Raw genomic sequence first — 13,654 nt, forward strand, 5'->3', positions numbered from 1 at the left:
AGGACTGTATGAAGATTGGGTTCTCCATCAATTAGACGTACTTGATCAAGTCTGGGAAAGCAAGTGAGACAGACACTATCTCTTCTTGATTCTTGTTGTTGTTGCAAAGCAAATGTGTGGGTACCAGACGGCTACAGTAGCCCAGACAGCAGTGTCTGGACTCGGCACCCCAGTGTTCCTGCATGTCAATAATGTCAACATGCAGCTGTGGCAGTTTCCTGATCCCAGCTTTACAAACTTGGCTGCCACTGCAGAGAAGTACTCTTCAATTCAATAATCACAGTAGCTTCAAGCAGGGTAGTAGCTTCCTGCAGACCAGCTCAGAGCTCATGCCTCCAATTGTTCAAAGATTTGGAAATCCCCTGATGCCCTGTATTAGATTGCTTTCTGCTAAAGGTACTTTGAGTAGTTTTCATGTTTTGCACTGAATTCTCACCGAAATAGGTGGGATTGGATAACAGAAGGATTGGATGAGGAAATAATAAAAATGTGCAAGGCGTGGTGTCTGGCACTTACTAAGTGCTCACTAAATGGTAGCCAGAATATAAATAATAATTGCTTGTTTAACTGACTGCATGTTTCTATTCACCTTTAATTAATAGCAGGGCAATCTGTGCTTCATTTTAAGGGATAACTTCCCCATTCCATCAAAGTATTTCGATCTGAGGGCCAAAGAACTTTTTAGAGGAAATATCATACCCAGACAGCCTACCTTTTCTCCACTGGTCGTATACACCTGTTTCACAGGAAAGTGCAGAAGATCTGAGGCTTTGCTGAGAAAGGCCGTCAGGTTCCTTGTATTTCTGTGACTGAGAACCACTGTCTTCTGGAACCTAGGGTCCCCATTCTTAATCAGCATTATCCTCCTTGGGACCTTAGGACCCTTGCAGGAAGAGGATGTTCCTGGCGCCTCACCCCGGCTTTCAAATTCCCTTGACTGCTGAGCAGATGAGGTTCCCCCTTGTGGCCAGCCTGGTCCACTGGGTGTTTTGGGGGGCTTCTTATCAGAGCAGAGGTAGCAGCCACCATCTTCCAGCTGTTCCAGGGCACTGAGGCCATGCAGGCCCCGGGGCGTAGTGACAGAGCGCACCCCAAAGGAGAGAGGCATGCGCTGAGAGAGCTCATCCATCAGAGCACCGAAGCTCTTGAAAGCACGCTGGTCAACAGCCAAGCGAACGCCAGCAAACCGGGGATCCCCTCTCTTGAGGAAGGTTATCTTCTTGGCTGGTGTGATCTGGGTGACAGAGGGAGTCCGGGCCACAGAAGGCAGTAGGCACTCCCGGTGGCTCGGGGCCTGGGCATCTCTCAGGGTGCTGTTCATGGCGTGGAGGTCCAGGCAGCTGAAAGGGATTAGAGGAAGAGGAGAGTCAGAGAGAAACCTGCGAGAGTTTGCATTTCTCTCTCCTTTGTTAGAGAGGCGCCTCCTGGCCATCCCAAATTTTTTCCACTCGGCTACATAGAAGCTGGTTAACCCATTTTGACAGGAATAGAAGGAAGGCCAAAGGTTTGGCACCAGACAGATACGAATTCAAATCCCAACTCCCCACTTAATACCCAGGAGGTTAATGACATAATCTTCATCTTGGTGGATCTCACCTCTAAGATGCAGCCATGTTCACTCTGCATAGTGACTATAATGATTAACTGAGTTTACACATACAGAACACCTGGCATAGAGTAAGCATCAATAAATTCTTCTTCCTTTCCTTCCTCTTGCTGTTTCTCTTACCCTCTTCTACCACCTTGAACTCCTTTAATACTTTAGAGCTTGTCTCCTGAAGAGGTGGGTAAATAAAGAGAAGACCATATAACACAGGCATAAGAACATGGGACGGGCATTCAGGAGACTTGGGTACCTTGCCTGCTCTCTCAGTGCAAGGTTTTGTGTGTAACCCTGGAGGGATTCCCAGCAATCTGGATTCACATCTTCTAGGTACCAGGTGAGCAGAATCCCTTGGTCACAAACCACTCGGAGATGGGAGGGTAGACGAGGAGACTTGTAGCCCAAAGAGGATGCCACCGTGTCTTTTCTTTATTATGTGGTAATGTTTGCATTAATGTAAAAAGAATGCCCCCCTCCTTGCATCCCTCCAAAGTCTTTGGAAGATGTGTAATAAACCTTATGGGAGAATACCCCAGCCCACTTCCATCGATGTGGAAGATTGGTGGCTTAGCCTAGCTTTGATAGGATCAAGCCCATTTGTCAAACTGTTCATTTCTATTCCCACCTCAGGGGAACCCCCATTGTCTTGCCCTGGACCCTTGGAAAAGCCTCCCACAGGCTCTTCCTGTCCAGATCACCCTGCTCTGTTCTGTGCACCTGCCGGTCAAGTTGTCCTAAAACCTAGTTTTTACCTAGACATTTCCTATGCTCCAAAACCTTCAATTGATTCCCCAGTGTCTGAAAAAGAAGTTTGGGCCATTTACCCCCACAATTAAAGGGCTTCTCAGGCTTGCTTCTGGCTGTCCCTTGAGCCTCAGCTCCTGTTTATTTCCTGCAGGAATTCTCCACTCCCATCAGGCTGCCTGGCTCAGAGGCTCTCCCTGCATGGCAGCCCCTATCCTTCTGCACCCTGCCTTGGCTTACCTCCTTTGTGGAGCCTGCACCAGATCCCTAGTCCGGGGCAACCTCCGTTTTCAGTATATCTCCCCCCGATATTTCCAATATTCTGGGCCTGTATCCCTTCTGGCCAAGTACCCCAAGCCTGGGAAGCAAATCTGTACTGCCCAGGGCTCCAAGCCCTATGCTTGACACAGATCAGAGGCCCAGGAAATACAAACCAATTAATAACACCCATATTTCACAGAACTCATAACAACGCTCAATCCTGTCAGTAAACGGATACTTGATGAATCATGACCAAGTGAGGAGTCTTCCCTGCTTCCACGTTGTTCAGACCATAGCAGGATCCTCATAAATGTGCACACGGCAAGTAAACATGATCTTCCCTGCTGCAGCCATTAATCCTACTTACGGCTCAGTGGTGCCCCCATCTCCCTTTCTTACCTTTACTCTCTATTTATCCGCATTCATCTTAGGGAAAGAACTCTTCTCTCATTTTCAAAATCTTGGAGCACAAAGAGGCCTTTTAATCCACTCTCATCTCTGGTACAAACTTTGTAATTAGGTTCTTCAAACTCCTCCCTCCCAGCTAATCCCTTTAAGCTGCTTTCTTAGGCCTCCCACTAACATCCCTGCAGTGGTCATAAGCTGTTACCCAGGCATGTCTTCCTGCAGGACTAACTTTTCTTCCTACTTGATTTCCATTTTCGCTTATGATAATGCACATCCTTCTTGGCCCTTACGAAGGGACTGAGAGAGGGGCAAGGAGGGTCACCGTGTCCCCCAGCATCACCATGTCCCCAAGGTCAGTGTTCTCCGTTGTCACTGCATTCTTCAATGTCACCACGTCCCCCAGCATTGCCACGTTCCCCAACATTCTGCTGCCTCCAAGGGCTTTTCTGCTTCTTGCAGCCTATTTCTGGGCAGAGACAGCCTCTCTGGAAACCTCTGAGACAGCAACTCTGCAGTGAAAAGGGGAGACTTCAAGCAGAACCTGGCCTGCAGCACAGGCAAAGACCCTTCTGTCATTCCTTGAGGACCCAGGCAAAAGCTTAACATTGCAACATATGCTCAAGTGGCTGACTGCCCCTTTCTTCTGGCATTCTTCTAGAAAATAACATCTTTTTGAGTTAGAATTCTCAATATCCAACTGGGTTTTTGAAATAAAAAGAGAAATGGATCCTAAGTACCGAAGATCAGGCTAGCAGCAGTCACACTTCACCATGAAGGCTCCTTCCCAGCATGAGACCAAGCGCACATGAGACCAAGAAGCTGAGGGAACTTACTGGTCATCCCCTGCTGAATGTACCTGCACTCAAATAACTGGCAAGATGCTGCATATACATAAACACACACACACAGACGTACACACACATGTGCATGCACACATATACAGGCACATGTTAGAAAAAAAAATTTAGGACCCAGGAGAATGAGCTGAAGGACCCAGGGTGGCCTAGATATGTGGACTATGAAAGGTGAGGGCATATATGACTCACACTGCTCCTCGCAGGAAGGTGAGGCAACTGCTTGCTTTCCAGCCTCATTGATTGAAACAAACAGGTTCAACTTCATCTCTTGGCAAGTCTCTGAGAACCATGACCTTCTCTTGCAGCTACGGGGAAGGGAGAAGCAAATCGATTTTCCTTTTCAAGGAGGCTTAATGAACTTTTGATTCATTCACCTTCAAAACAACCTGGCCATACCAGGTTATTCATTCATTCAACCACCCATTCCTTCACTCATATGTGTACCCATCAAAGATTTCTGAGCATCTAGTGGGTACCAGGGTCCATGTTGGGTCCTGGAAATATGAAGATTGCAGTGACATTTCATGAACCTTCAAAAAGTTCACATTTTAGTGTGACAAGCAAGGACATCATTAAAATGTAACATAAAAAATGTTCTGAGATATATAGATATAGATATATTATACACAGGGTGTGACCAAAAGCAGATTAAGAGGAACAGCAAATCAGGGAAGACTTCCTGACAGAGGTGACATGCAGCCTCCTGAGTTGAGACCTAAAGGACAATTTAAGGATTAACCAGAGAAGGAAGAAGTTAGGACCAGCATGACAAATAGATATGGACTTGGTGCCAATTCTGAACAACCAGGTGGGCAGGTGGAAGGACTGGAGGAAAGGTGTCCAGGCTTCCTGTGTGTTGCAATCAGCTAGCAATGTTGCCATAGCATCAAGACAGAGATGGGCCAGAGAAGTACCAGACACTTGCCGTCCCTGCTCTGCTCAGGGCATTTGGGATGGGGGAGTATGTGCAAAGTTGCAGCAGAGGGAGAAATCTTGGGCATTCGAGAAGAGCCTTCGAGGATGTCATCCTAATATTTTAGAAAGACCCCTCTGGCAACAGTAGGGAGAATGGGGCCTGGGAGAGCAGGACGGTAATTGGTGAGTGAAGGTCAATTGCTGTGGACTGATCCCGCAGAGGCTGAGAAGGCACCAGAGGGACTGGTGACAAACAGGCGGGCTGTGGAGGGCGCTGCAAGGGAGGACGAGGTCCTGCGTGGCGCTGGGGGTTCAGGCTCAGGAACTTGGGTGGGAGGTGGCACTGTCTACTCATCCAGCGAGGTTGCAGAAGGAGGAGCAGTTTTGGAGGAAGTGGTGAGGGGGCGGTGGGAAGGGTCATCCTCTGGGCAGGAGCAGGTGCACCGCCCAGGACTGCATCTGACATGGCTTTATTTAGGGAGCCGGTGGATGCCCCGTGAGGATAAAGCGGCACAGACACAGCTCTGGCACCAGATACCTCAACAGCAGAACCCAAAGTCCCCCTCCGCTGAAGCTTAAGAGGCCAAAAGTGGCAAAAGCAAACTCGGGTTCCCTACGTTAGATCTAAGAACAGGTAAGTGAAGAAAAGGAGGACAGTATCCCAGTCTGGCAAAAATAGTGGGGAAATAAGAAGCAGATGTCATTGCAGGCCAAGGTGACCAACTGTTCCAGCTTACCGGGAACATCTTGCCTAGTTTTATTATTTTTTTTTAAATGTTTTATTTCGAGAGTGAGAGCAAACGAGCAGAGGAGGTGCAAACCCTGACCATTCAGAATCCCGTAATAAATACATCCCATGCAACATTCTGCCAACACCATCCCCTAAAAAGAGGGAAATCCCACAGGGTTTTTTTTTTCTTCCCATGCTGTTCTTTCTACTTGAAATGCTTTTCATCTATATTGACCAAGTTAAATGTCACTTACCTTTTAATATTTTTTTAAGTTTATTCATTCATTGTGAGAGGGGGGACAGGCAGAGAGAGAGAGAGAGAGAGAGAGAGAGAGAATCCCAAGCAAGCTCCACACTGAAGAGCTTGACATGGGGTTCAAACCCACAAACCATGAGATAATGACCTGAGCCCATGCTTAACCAACCGACTTAACCAACACCCTGGGACTGTCTTGGTGTTAACATTGAACCTGCCCCCTCAAATTCTGGGACCCATTAGCCACCCCCTGTCCCCCAGCTAACCGGACAGTTGGTCACCTTCAGTGTGGGGCCTGTGCGGTTTCCCAGGAGCAGATGGCCTCTTCCTGGCACTGGCCTTGTGTCAGTGAGGCCTCGATAATCTGGTCTTGCCATGAGTCGACTGGTGGAGCTGGTTGAGCCCCTGGATTCAGCAGGACCTAAAACCAGAACCCAAACTGGAAAGCCAGACTCTTTAGTTATGTGAGCCAACCATTCTCTCCTGAGCTGAGGTTTCTATAATTTGAAATAGAAAGGGACTTGGACCCACCAGGGAGCAGGACCAGTGAGTATCCTGCATTTTCTGGATTCCAAAGCTGGGTTTCTGAGTTCAGAAGACCCCTTGGGTGGGGATGGTGGCCCTCAAGCCCCTCCCAGATCCTCCCACTCTACCCCCAGTATGGGACAACTGCCTCATTCCTACCTGCCGGTGAGGGTTGGAGAGGGGAGAATGTAACACAGGCCCTCAAATGTGGGACAAAGGATTAATAATCAGCTGATACACATAGTTGCATATATCAGTTTGTCCTTCGTTGCTTTCCTCCTGGTAAAATCATGAGGTTTCTCTCCCTAAGTGGAGGGGGAGAGGATATGACCTCCTAAACAGACAAGCAAGGAAGGACTCCAGACCTGGCCCAGAGACAGGGTGGCCTGAGTCCATTAAGGTCCTCCTTACCACATGAAGCAGACTGGCCACACAATTCTAAACCTGCGTCATGGTAGAGGGAAGACAGCCCTTGCCCCAATACTTGATAAAAAGGGTATAAAGGAAGAGAGGAGCCTGACATTTGGATGCAAGGAATAGTGGGGGGAAAGGGGCAGAGAGAGTAAGGGGGCAGAGCTGGAAGACAGCAAATAAGGCTTGTTTTCCAGCTTTCCACATTCAGTTCCTAGCTTGAGGTCCAGTGGAAGGAATTCTGGTGGCTGAGGGGGTGCAGCCAAGATAAGGTGAGAGACACTCAAGTCAGCAGAGGGCTTCTGTCCAGCCAAGACCCACGACCGAGCTCTAAGAGAGACCTCTTCTTGGACTCCCTACCCCACTTCCACTGGGGAAGAACCTCACCAAGGTATGCTGGGGAGAGTGCATTGGAGGGGACTCTGAGTCAGCTTTCCCAGGTGACCAAGCTGCCATGCGTATAGACAGGATCATGCAAGAGCTCAGGGCCCAGCTACCAAGCTATGGTGGGTAGTCTTGGTGAGCACAGAGACAAGAAGGTGAACCACTTTTCTGGCCCAGCAAACCCCAGGGCCCACAGCACCAGTCAGTGCTATTGTGGGATTGGTTTGGGGCAACAAAGGATGGGGGAGGGGTGTTAGGGGATTTCAGGAGGAAGCAGGGCAAGAAAGCAGAGGAGGCATTCCAGCTGTGTGTGGGAGGGGGAGGGAAGCAGGGAAAAACAGATTAAGGGGCAAAAGGAGAAAAAAATAGAAATCACAGGAAATGCTCAAAACGGTGACAGCCCTGGTGGACGAATTGGAAGGGCGGGCTTGCAGGGGAGGAAACAGTGTTGTCTGCAGTCCTGGAAGCAGGCTATGCCAGGGTGAGGAGCTGGAGGCAGGAGCAGGCAGCAAGAGTGATGGATTCAGGAAGAAGATAAATAGGGTGAAGTCTGCAGGCAGGGTGGAGGCTGGGCTTTGCAGGAGAAAAACAACAAGTGGCAAGGACCCCAGAGCTAGATCTAAGAGGGAGTGAGCAGAAAGCAGGGAGAGCACTGTGGCCGAAGCCTTGAAGTGTTAATTGATATTACAATCAACAGCTCAAAGAAACAACAATGACGTCAGTAGTACATGTCCCAGAGAAAAGTGTTTACAGCACGTAGCCTCCAGAGAGAATAAGAGCCACCGATATTCCAGGCAGCTAAGACCTTCATAGGTTCCTCCAGGTCCACAATGGGTCCATACAGGGTGTATGGAGTCTAGAGCCATTTTCAACACCACCTTTCAGTGACTCCAGTTTCCCAAGGAGCAGCATTATTTTATGAGTCAAGAAGGAAGGAAGGAAGGAAGGAAAGAAGGAAGGAAGGAAGGAAAGAAAGAGGAAAAAGAGAGAGAAAGAGAGAGAGAGAAAGAAAGAGATTGTGAGAGACTAAGACAAAGACATGCTATTAATTGCAGGATACATCCTGATTTCAGAGATATTAAAACATGGGAGAACCTCTGTGTATTAAAGTCAGTGAAATACAGTATGACAAAGAGCCACACATGGGTTGTACACATAGTTGTGATAAAGCCACAGTGCTTACTTGAGTTTGATTTCTACTGATTTGAAGTGACAACAGCATCAGGGAGTCAGTGTACTAAAACCTGATAGTCATGTCATGGTGCTCAGATGGGCAAATGTGACTCATAAAAGAAGGAGGGACCACAATGACATATACCACCTCACACCCATTGGGATAGCTATTATCAAAAACAAACAAAATCAAAAATCCAGAAAACAAGTGTTGGCAAGGATGTGGCGATTTTGCTGGTCAGAATGTAAAAACGTTTAGCTGCTATGGAGAACAGTGTGGCGGTTCCTCTAAAAACCAGATATATGGGCACTTGGGTGGCTCAGTCGGTTAAGCGTCCAACTTCAGCTCAGGTCATGATCTCACAGTTTGTGGGTTTGAGCCCCACGTCAGGGCCTGTGCTGACAGCTTGGACCCTGTAACCTGCTTTACATTCTGTGTCTTCCTCTCTCTCTCTGCCCCTCATCCTCTCTCTCTCTCTCTCTCTCTCTCTCTCTCTCTCAAAAATAAACATTGAAAATCATATATAGAATTACCATATCATCCAGCAATTTCACTTCTGGGTATACACCCAAAAGAACTGAAAGCAGAGACTCAAACAGATATTTGTATACCATGTTCATAGAAGCATTATTTACAATAGCCAAAAGGCAGAAGCAACCCAAGTATCTATCAACAGATAAACAAATAAGCAAAATGTGGCAGAGACATACAAATGACTATAATTCAGCCTTAAAAGGGAAGGGAAAACATTATGTTAAGCGAAATAAGCCAAATACAAAGGGAATAATCCTTTGTATCATATACGTATCACTCTACTCATATGAAGTACCCAGAACAAATTCATAGAGACGAAAGTAGAATGGTGACTGCTGGGGCTGGGAGGAGGAGGGATGGGGAGTTTGTGTTACTCGGGATGCAGTTTCTGTTTGGGAAGATAAAATGAGTTGAGATGGATGGTGGTGATGGCTACACAGCAATGTGAATGTCCTTAATGCTGCTGAATTGTACACTTAAAAGTGGTTAAAATGGTACATTTTATGTATATTTTACCACAATAGGAAATGTAAAATGAAATAATAGAAAAAATGTAAAGGAGGGGGTGAGGAGAAAGGTGATTTGGTGGGTGGAGACTTCCCAAATCTGGTGCTGAGGTGGAGAAGGGTGATGGCAAACACCACACTGGCTCCCCAGCAGAATAGGTCCTCTCTAGAGGTGCTCAAGGCTCTGAGTGCTGGATTCAGGAAGAAAATCAACAGTGCGAGAGGGAAAGCAAGTGTAACAAGAGTGGTGGTTGTGATTAATGGCAGTAAAGCAACCCAGAGGCAAATGCTGAGATCTGCTATGTGCCAGAAATTTGGTTAGACACAGACTGAGGCACAGCATGGAGACATGGGTTTATGTCTACTAAACTTATAATGCAGGGAAGGAGACAGAACGTCTGCACCTGGGTCCTCACCCTTGGGCACATGAGTGTCCTTGCTGCTTCCAGGGGGACCCAGGCTCATGAGCCCACCTTGGCTCTTCTAGTAACTAGCTGATGGCTCTGAGCAGATTGACCTCTCTGAGCTCAGTTACTTTAATCATAAAAAGAAGGTGACAAACTAAAGGGCCACTGAAGTTACACGAGGAGTTTGTAGGAAAGGGTAGCACATAATGCTATGCTATGAATGAGTTACCTTGAATCATGAAGACCTCTTGAAAAACTACTGGACTCATTAGTTCCTAAAATTGTCCAGGTAATACCCTCCCCTTTCAAAATTATGGTGAAAACCATGAAGAACACCCCAGAAAAAATGAGTACATCGCCATATTCCACATGTCCAATAATTATATGCACATAATATTGCATACAATTTCAGGGCACATGGGCCTCTGAAGCCCACCCATAGAAGCCCCCCAAAGATTCACAAAGTCCAGGATAAAATTTTCTGATCTAGGTCTGAGGATCTAATGTAAAACATGGTGATTATAGTCGATAACATTGTATTTGTTTCATTTGTGAATTGTAATTGTATTGAAATTTGCTAAGAGAATAAAACTAAAATGTTGTCTTTCATACACAAAGAACCTTTGCCTAGTTACTGGAGATGAGAAAACTGAGGAGAGGAAGGATAATTGACAGAAACACTGTGGAGCTCTGGATTGACCAGTATATGCTGGTGGTGGGATTTAGGAAGAAGGAAAGAAATTGTGTTTGTGAATATAGATACTCTTATTCAACTTGTAGCTACAGAGAAAAGTTTTGTAAAGATAGTTCCCTTTCTGCCTGATGATAAATGAAAGACACATTCATGACAAGTCAGGAAAAGAGAGTTGGGATGGGAAGAACCCTGATATTGACATAGGAAGTAAAATCCTTGGAAACTGAGTTTAAAAAAATACAAACAGCATTAGAATATGTTCCTGCCCCCCACCTCCCACGTACACACTTGCTAATATTTTCTAGACAGCTTATCAACAAGGGAAGTAGGCTAATGAGATGGCCTGGATTTATAGGGCTTAAAATGCAAAGTGGAATGTGCAAAGTGGAGTTTCTGAGCTCTGAAGAAGGCAGGAGGTGCTTCTGGTTCTGTCCCTGCTGTCCCAGGCAGTGCTTGGCACATCACAGGTGCTTGACAAATATTTGCAGAATAAATGATTCTTGGGAGACCATGCAGTGGTAAGAGTACAGTCAGCAAAAAATAAGATAACAATAAAATAGGGGCAGTATAGCCCAAGGTCAGAAAGCTTGCCTGCCCATGGGCCAGTGCATGGAAGAAACAAACAGCCAAAAAAAAGTGCGAGTCCAACAGATACCATGGGCTGGAGACAGCTGGGGGGGGGGGGGGCGGTGCACAGACAGGACAAACCCAGGCAGCTAAGAAATGAACTAAGGATGCCTGAGATCCAACAAACATATAATCTCAGGTAAAAGAGATGGAGTAAGGATCAAATTTTAAAAAATCAATGGGAAGGAACTGGGCAGAAGCTGGGGAGAAGGAAGGGATAGACTTCTTTGGGGGCAGGCCAAGAGGGCAGAACTAGGGGTTGAGAATGGCCAGAGCTTTCCTAGGACCCTGAGGCTACTCTCAGCTGATTTAGGAAACAACTTTTAAACAAATGGAGTCATCAACAAGATGACTGTAGCATCAGAAATTGCATTTGGCTCCTAATAACAGAGACCCTCATCCCCAAATGACTTTAATTAAGGTAGTTGTTTATTCTCTCACATAAAAAAAGTCTAGAGATGGACACTCTTGAGCCAGTACAGAATGTCCCTGACAATTTCCACATGTCTGCCTTGTTACACTTACTCCTGACTTCTCTCTTCAAGTTCCCTCATAGTTACAAGATGGCTGCTGTTGTTTGACCAGAATCCATTCAGCCCAACACTAATGGTCTGCTTCTTCAGGCTCTGTGCTCACCAAAGCCACCTGCCACAGCTTTACTACCAACCCCTGAGCTCTTGTGTCGTTCTGTCCATACCCCAAGGCATACAGGTAGCTCAGAAAAGTAAACATGAGAGTGCCTACCAATCCACTCTACCCAACCTACCTTGATGAGGCCCTACCCCAAGTGGGAGTCAGGTAGGGAGTCCAAAAGGAGATCTTTAGAGCTCAGTCATGGGGCTTGGTTGGAAAAAGGCCCTTTGCTCTTGACGTGTCATTCACCTGCAGAGAGTAGAGAGCTAGGAACAGAGCTAAGAACCCTGTCTTGCTTTGTTCCAGCTCTGCACACTTCCTTTCTTTGCCACCCATCCACATTTTAAGAGGAGGAAGGAGGAAAGTCAGAGGCACTTACCAACTGAGTTAACCCCTTAGAAAATTGACCTGAAGCTGTCATCTAACAACTTCTGCCTACTTCCTGTTGCAGAACTTCAAGGGCCATTGTGACCTGCATGGGGGCTAGCAACGACTGTAGCAGCAGGTGGAGAAACCAGGTCTGGCAGCAATGACCGACCACTCTGGGACATCTTTGGCTTTCAAGTGGAGAAAGAGGATGTGATATAAAGTTTGAGAGCTATAAAGGACAGATTGAGAGAAAACTTCAAGACAAGTTCTGGAGAATGAAGCATTTTGGTTTTGCTATATGCCCATATTGTTTCCCAGGAAAATAAATGCCTGTCTACAGGGTAGCAGCGTGGGTCAGAGGAAAGAGCTCTGCACTATTTGACAGGCAGCCTGCAAACATGGGCTTGGCCGCTGCCTAGCTATCTGACTGTGTGCAGATCACTTACTACCTCTGGGCCTCACTTTCCCATCAGTAAATGACACCTCTATTCACTTCCAAATGCAAAATCCAGTGGTTCTTGAATGGCCCATTTCTGGGGGGGGAAAAAGTGCTCTCCTGGGTGTGATGGTCTTGAGCAACAAAAGGTGTGTGGAGGTGAGTGAGCCCTTTGGCAAGGTTTTCTCCTGCATGCACAACAGAAGAAGTGAACAGAAGGATGAGCTCAGAGAGAAGGAAGCTAGTCCAGGCCAGTAGCATTCTTGAATAAGATTCAAAATCCTACTGGAAATGGCAAGTCATTGGTGCCAGTGACAGTTATCTAACCCAGTAGACCAAGCATAGGTCACATAAAAAGTTCAGAAAAATCAGATGTTTACTCAAAATAAGAGAAAATATTAAACATGCCAACAAAGGTCAGGCTCCCTGGATTAGAAAAAGGCCTTTTACAGAAAATCATAGATGTAAAAGTGGCCAAGATGATAAGCAGAAAATCACTGTTAAAAAAACAAACAAACAAACAAAAAACTTCAAAGCATCTCTAAGTACAGTGGGGGCATAAAGACTAAAAAACCAGAAAGAGGGGCACTCAGGTGGCTCAGTCAGTTAAGCATCTGACTCAGGCTCAGGTCATGATCTCACGGGTTTGTGATTTCAAGCCTAACATTGGGCTCTGTGCTGTCAGCAGAGATCATCTGTCTTCTGCTGTCTGTCCCTCTCCAACTCGTGCATGCACTCTCTCTTTCTCTCAAAAATAAATAAACATTTTTTTAAAAAAAAACCATCAAGAGATGCACACAGAAGCCACGTTCTATGATATAATGAGCTGTTACCAATGGGTCAATAGCCAGGTATTATACCAAGGGAATCAAAAGGTACAGTTCCACCACCGGCCTCAGGGAGATTATGATCCCACTGGGGAGGTGGGAGGTGGAGGGACATGAGTGTGGCTAGCGAAGGGCTGCACTTGGATGTGCAACTGAATCACCTGGGTATTTTCTCCAGCTGCTGTAATCTGGTACCACAGATTGGGCATCTCCAAGTACAGAAACTTACATTCTCACAGTTCTGAAGTCTAAGATCCAAGTGGTTGGCAGAGGTGGTTTCTCCTGAGGACTCTCCCCTTGGCTTGAAGATGGCCACCTTCTCCCTGTGTCCCCACATGGTGCCCCCCCTATAT

General features: G+C 46.6%; 1 protein-coding gene across 2 annotated transcripts in view; it reads right to left on the minus strand.

Annotated features, from left to right (window-relative positions):
- RP1L1 (RP1 like 1) overlaps positions 1-13,654 on the minus strand; it is a 65,165-nt gene that overhangs the window by 12,565 nt on the left and 38,946 nt on the right. Inside the window, exons 4-5 of one of the 2 annotated variants that reach the window (XM_053216680.1) lie at positions 4,063-4,178; positions 713-1,340 (exon numbers count right to left, since the gene is read on the minus strand). In XM_053216680.1, coding sequence (XP_053072655.1) covers positions 713-1,321 — 609 coding nt within the window. In that variant the 5' untranslated portion in view covers positions 1,322-1,340; positions 4,063-4,178. The remainder of the gene's footprint in view (positions 1-712; positions 1,341-4,062; positions 4,179-13,654) is intronic. The other variant, XM_053216681.1, reaches the window with a different exon arrangement.

The sequence above is a fragment of the Acinonyx jubatus genome, chromosome B1 (assembly GCF_027475565.1).
Source record: "Acinonyx jubatus isolate Ajub_Pintada_27869175 chromosome B1, VMU_Ajub_asm_v1.0, whole genome shotgun sequence".
Lineage (NCBI taxonomy): Eukaryota > Metazoa > Chordata > Mammalia > Carnivora > Felidae > Acinonyx > Acinonyx jubatus.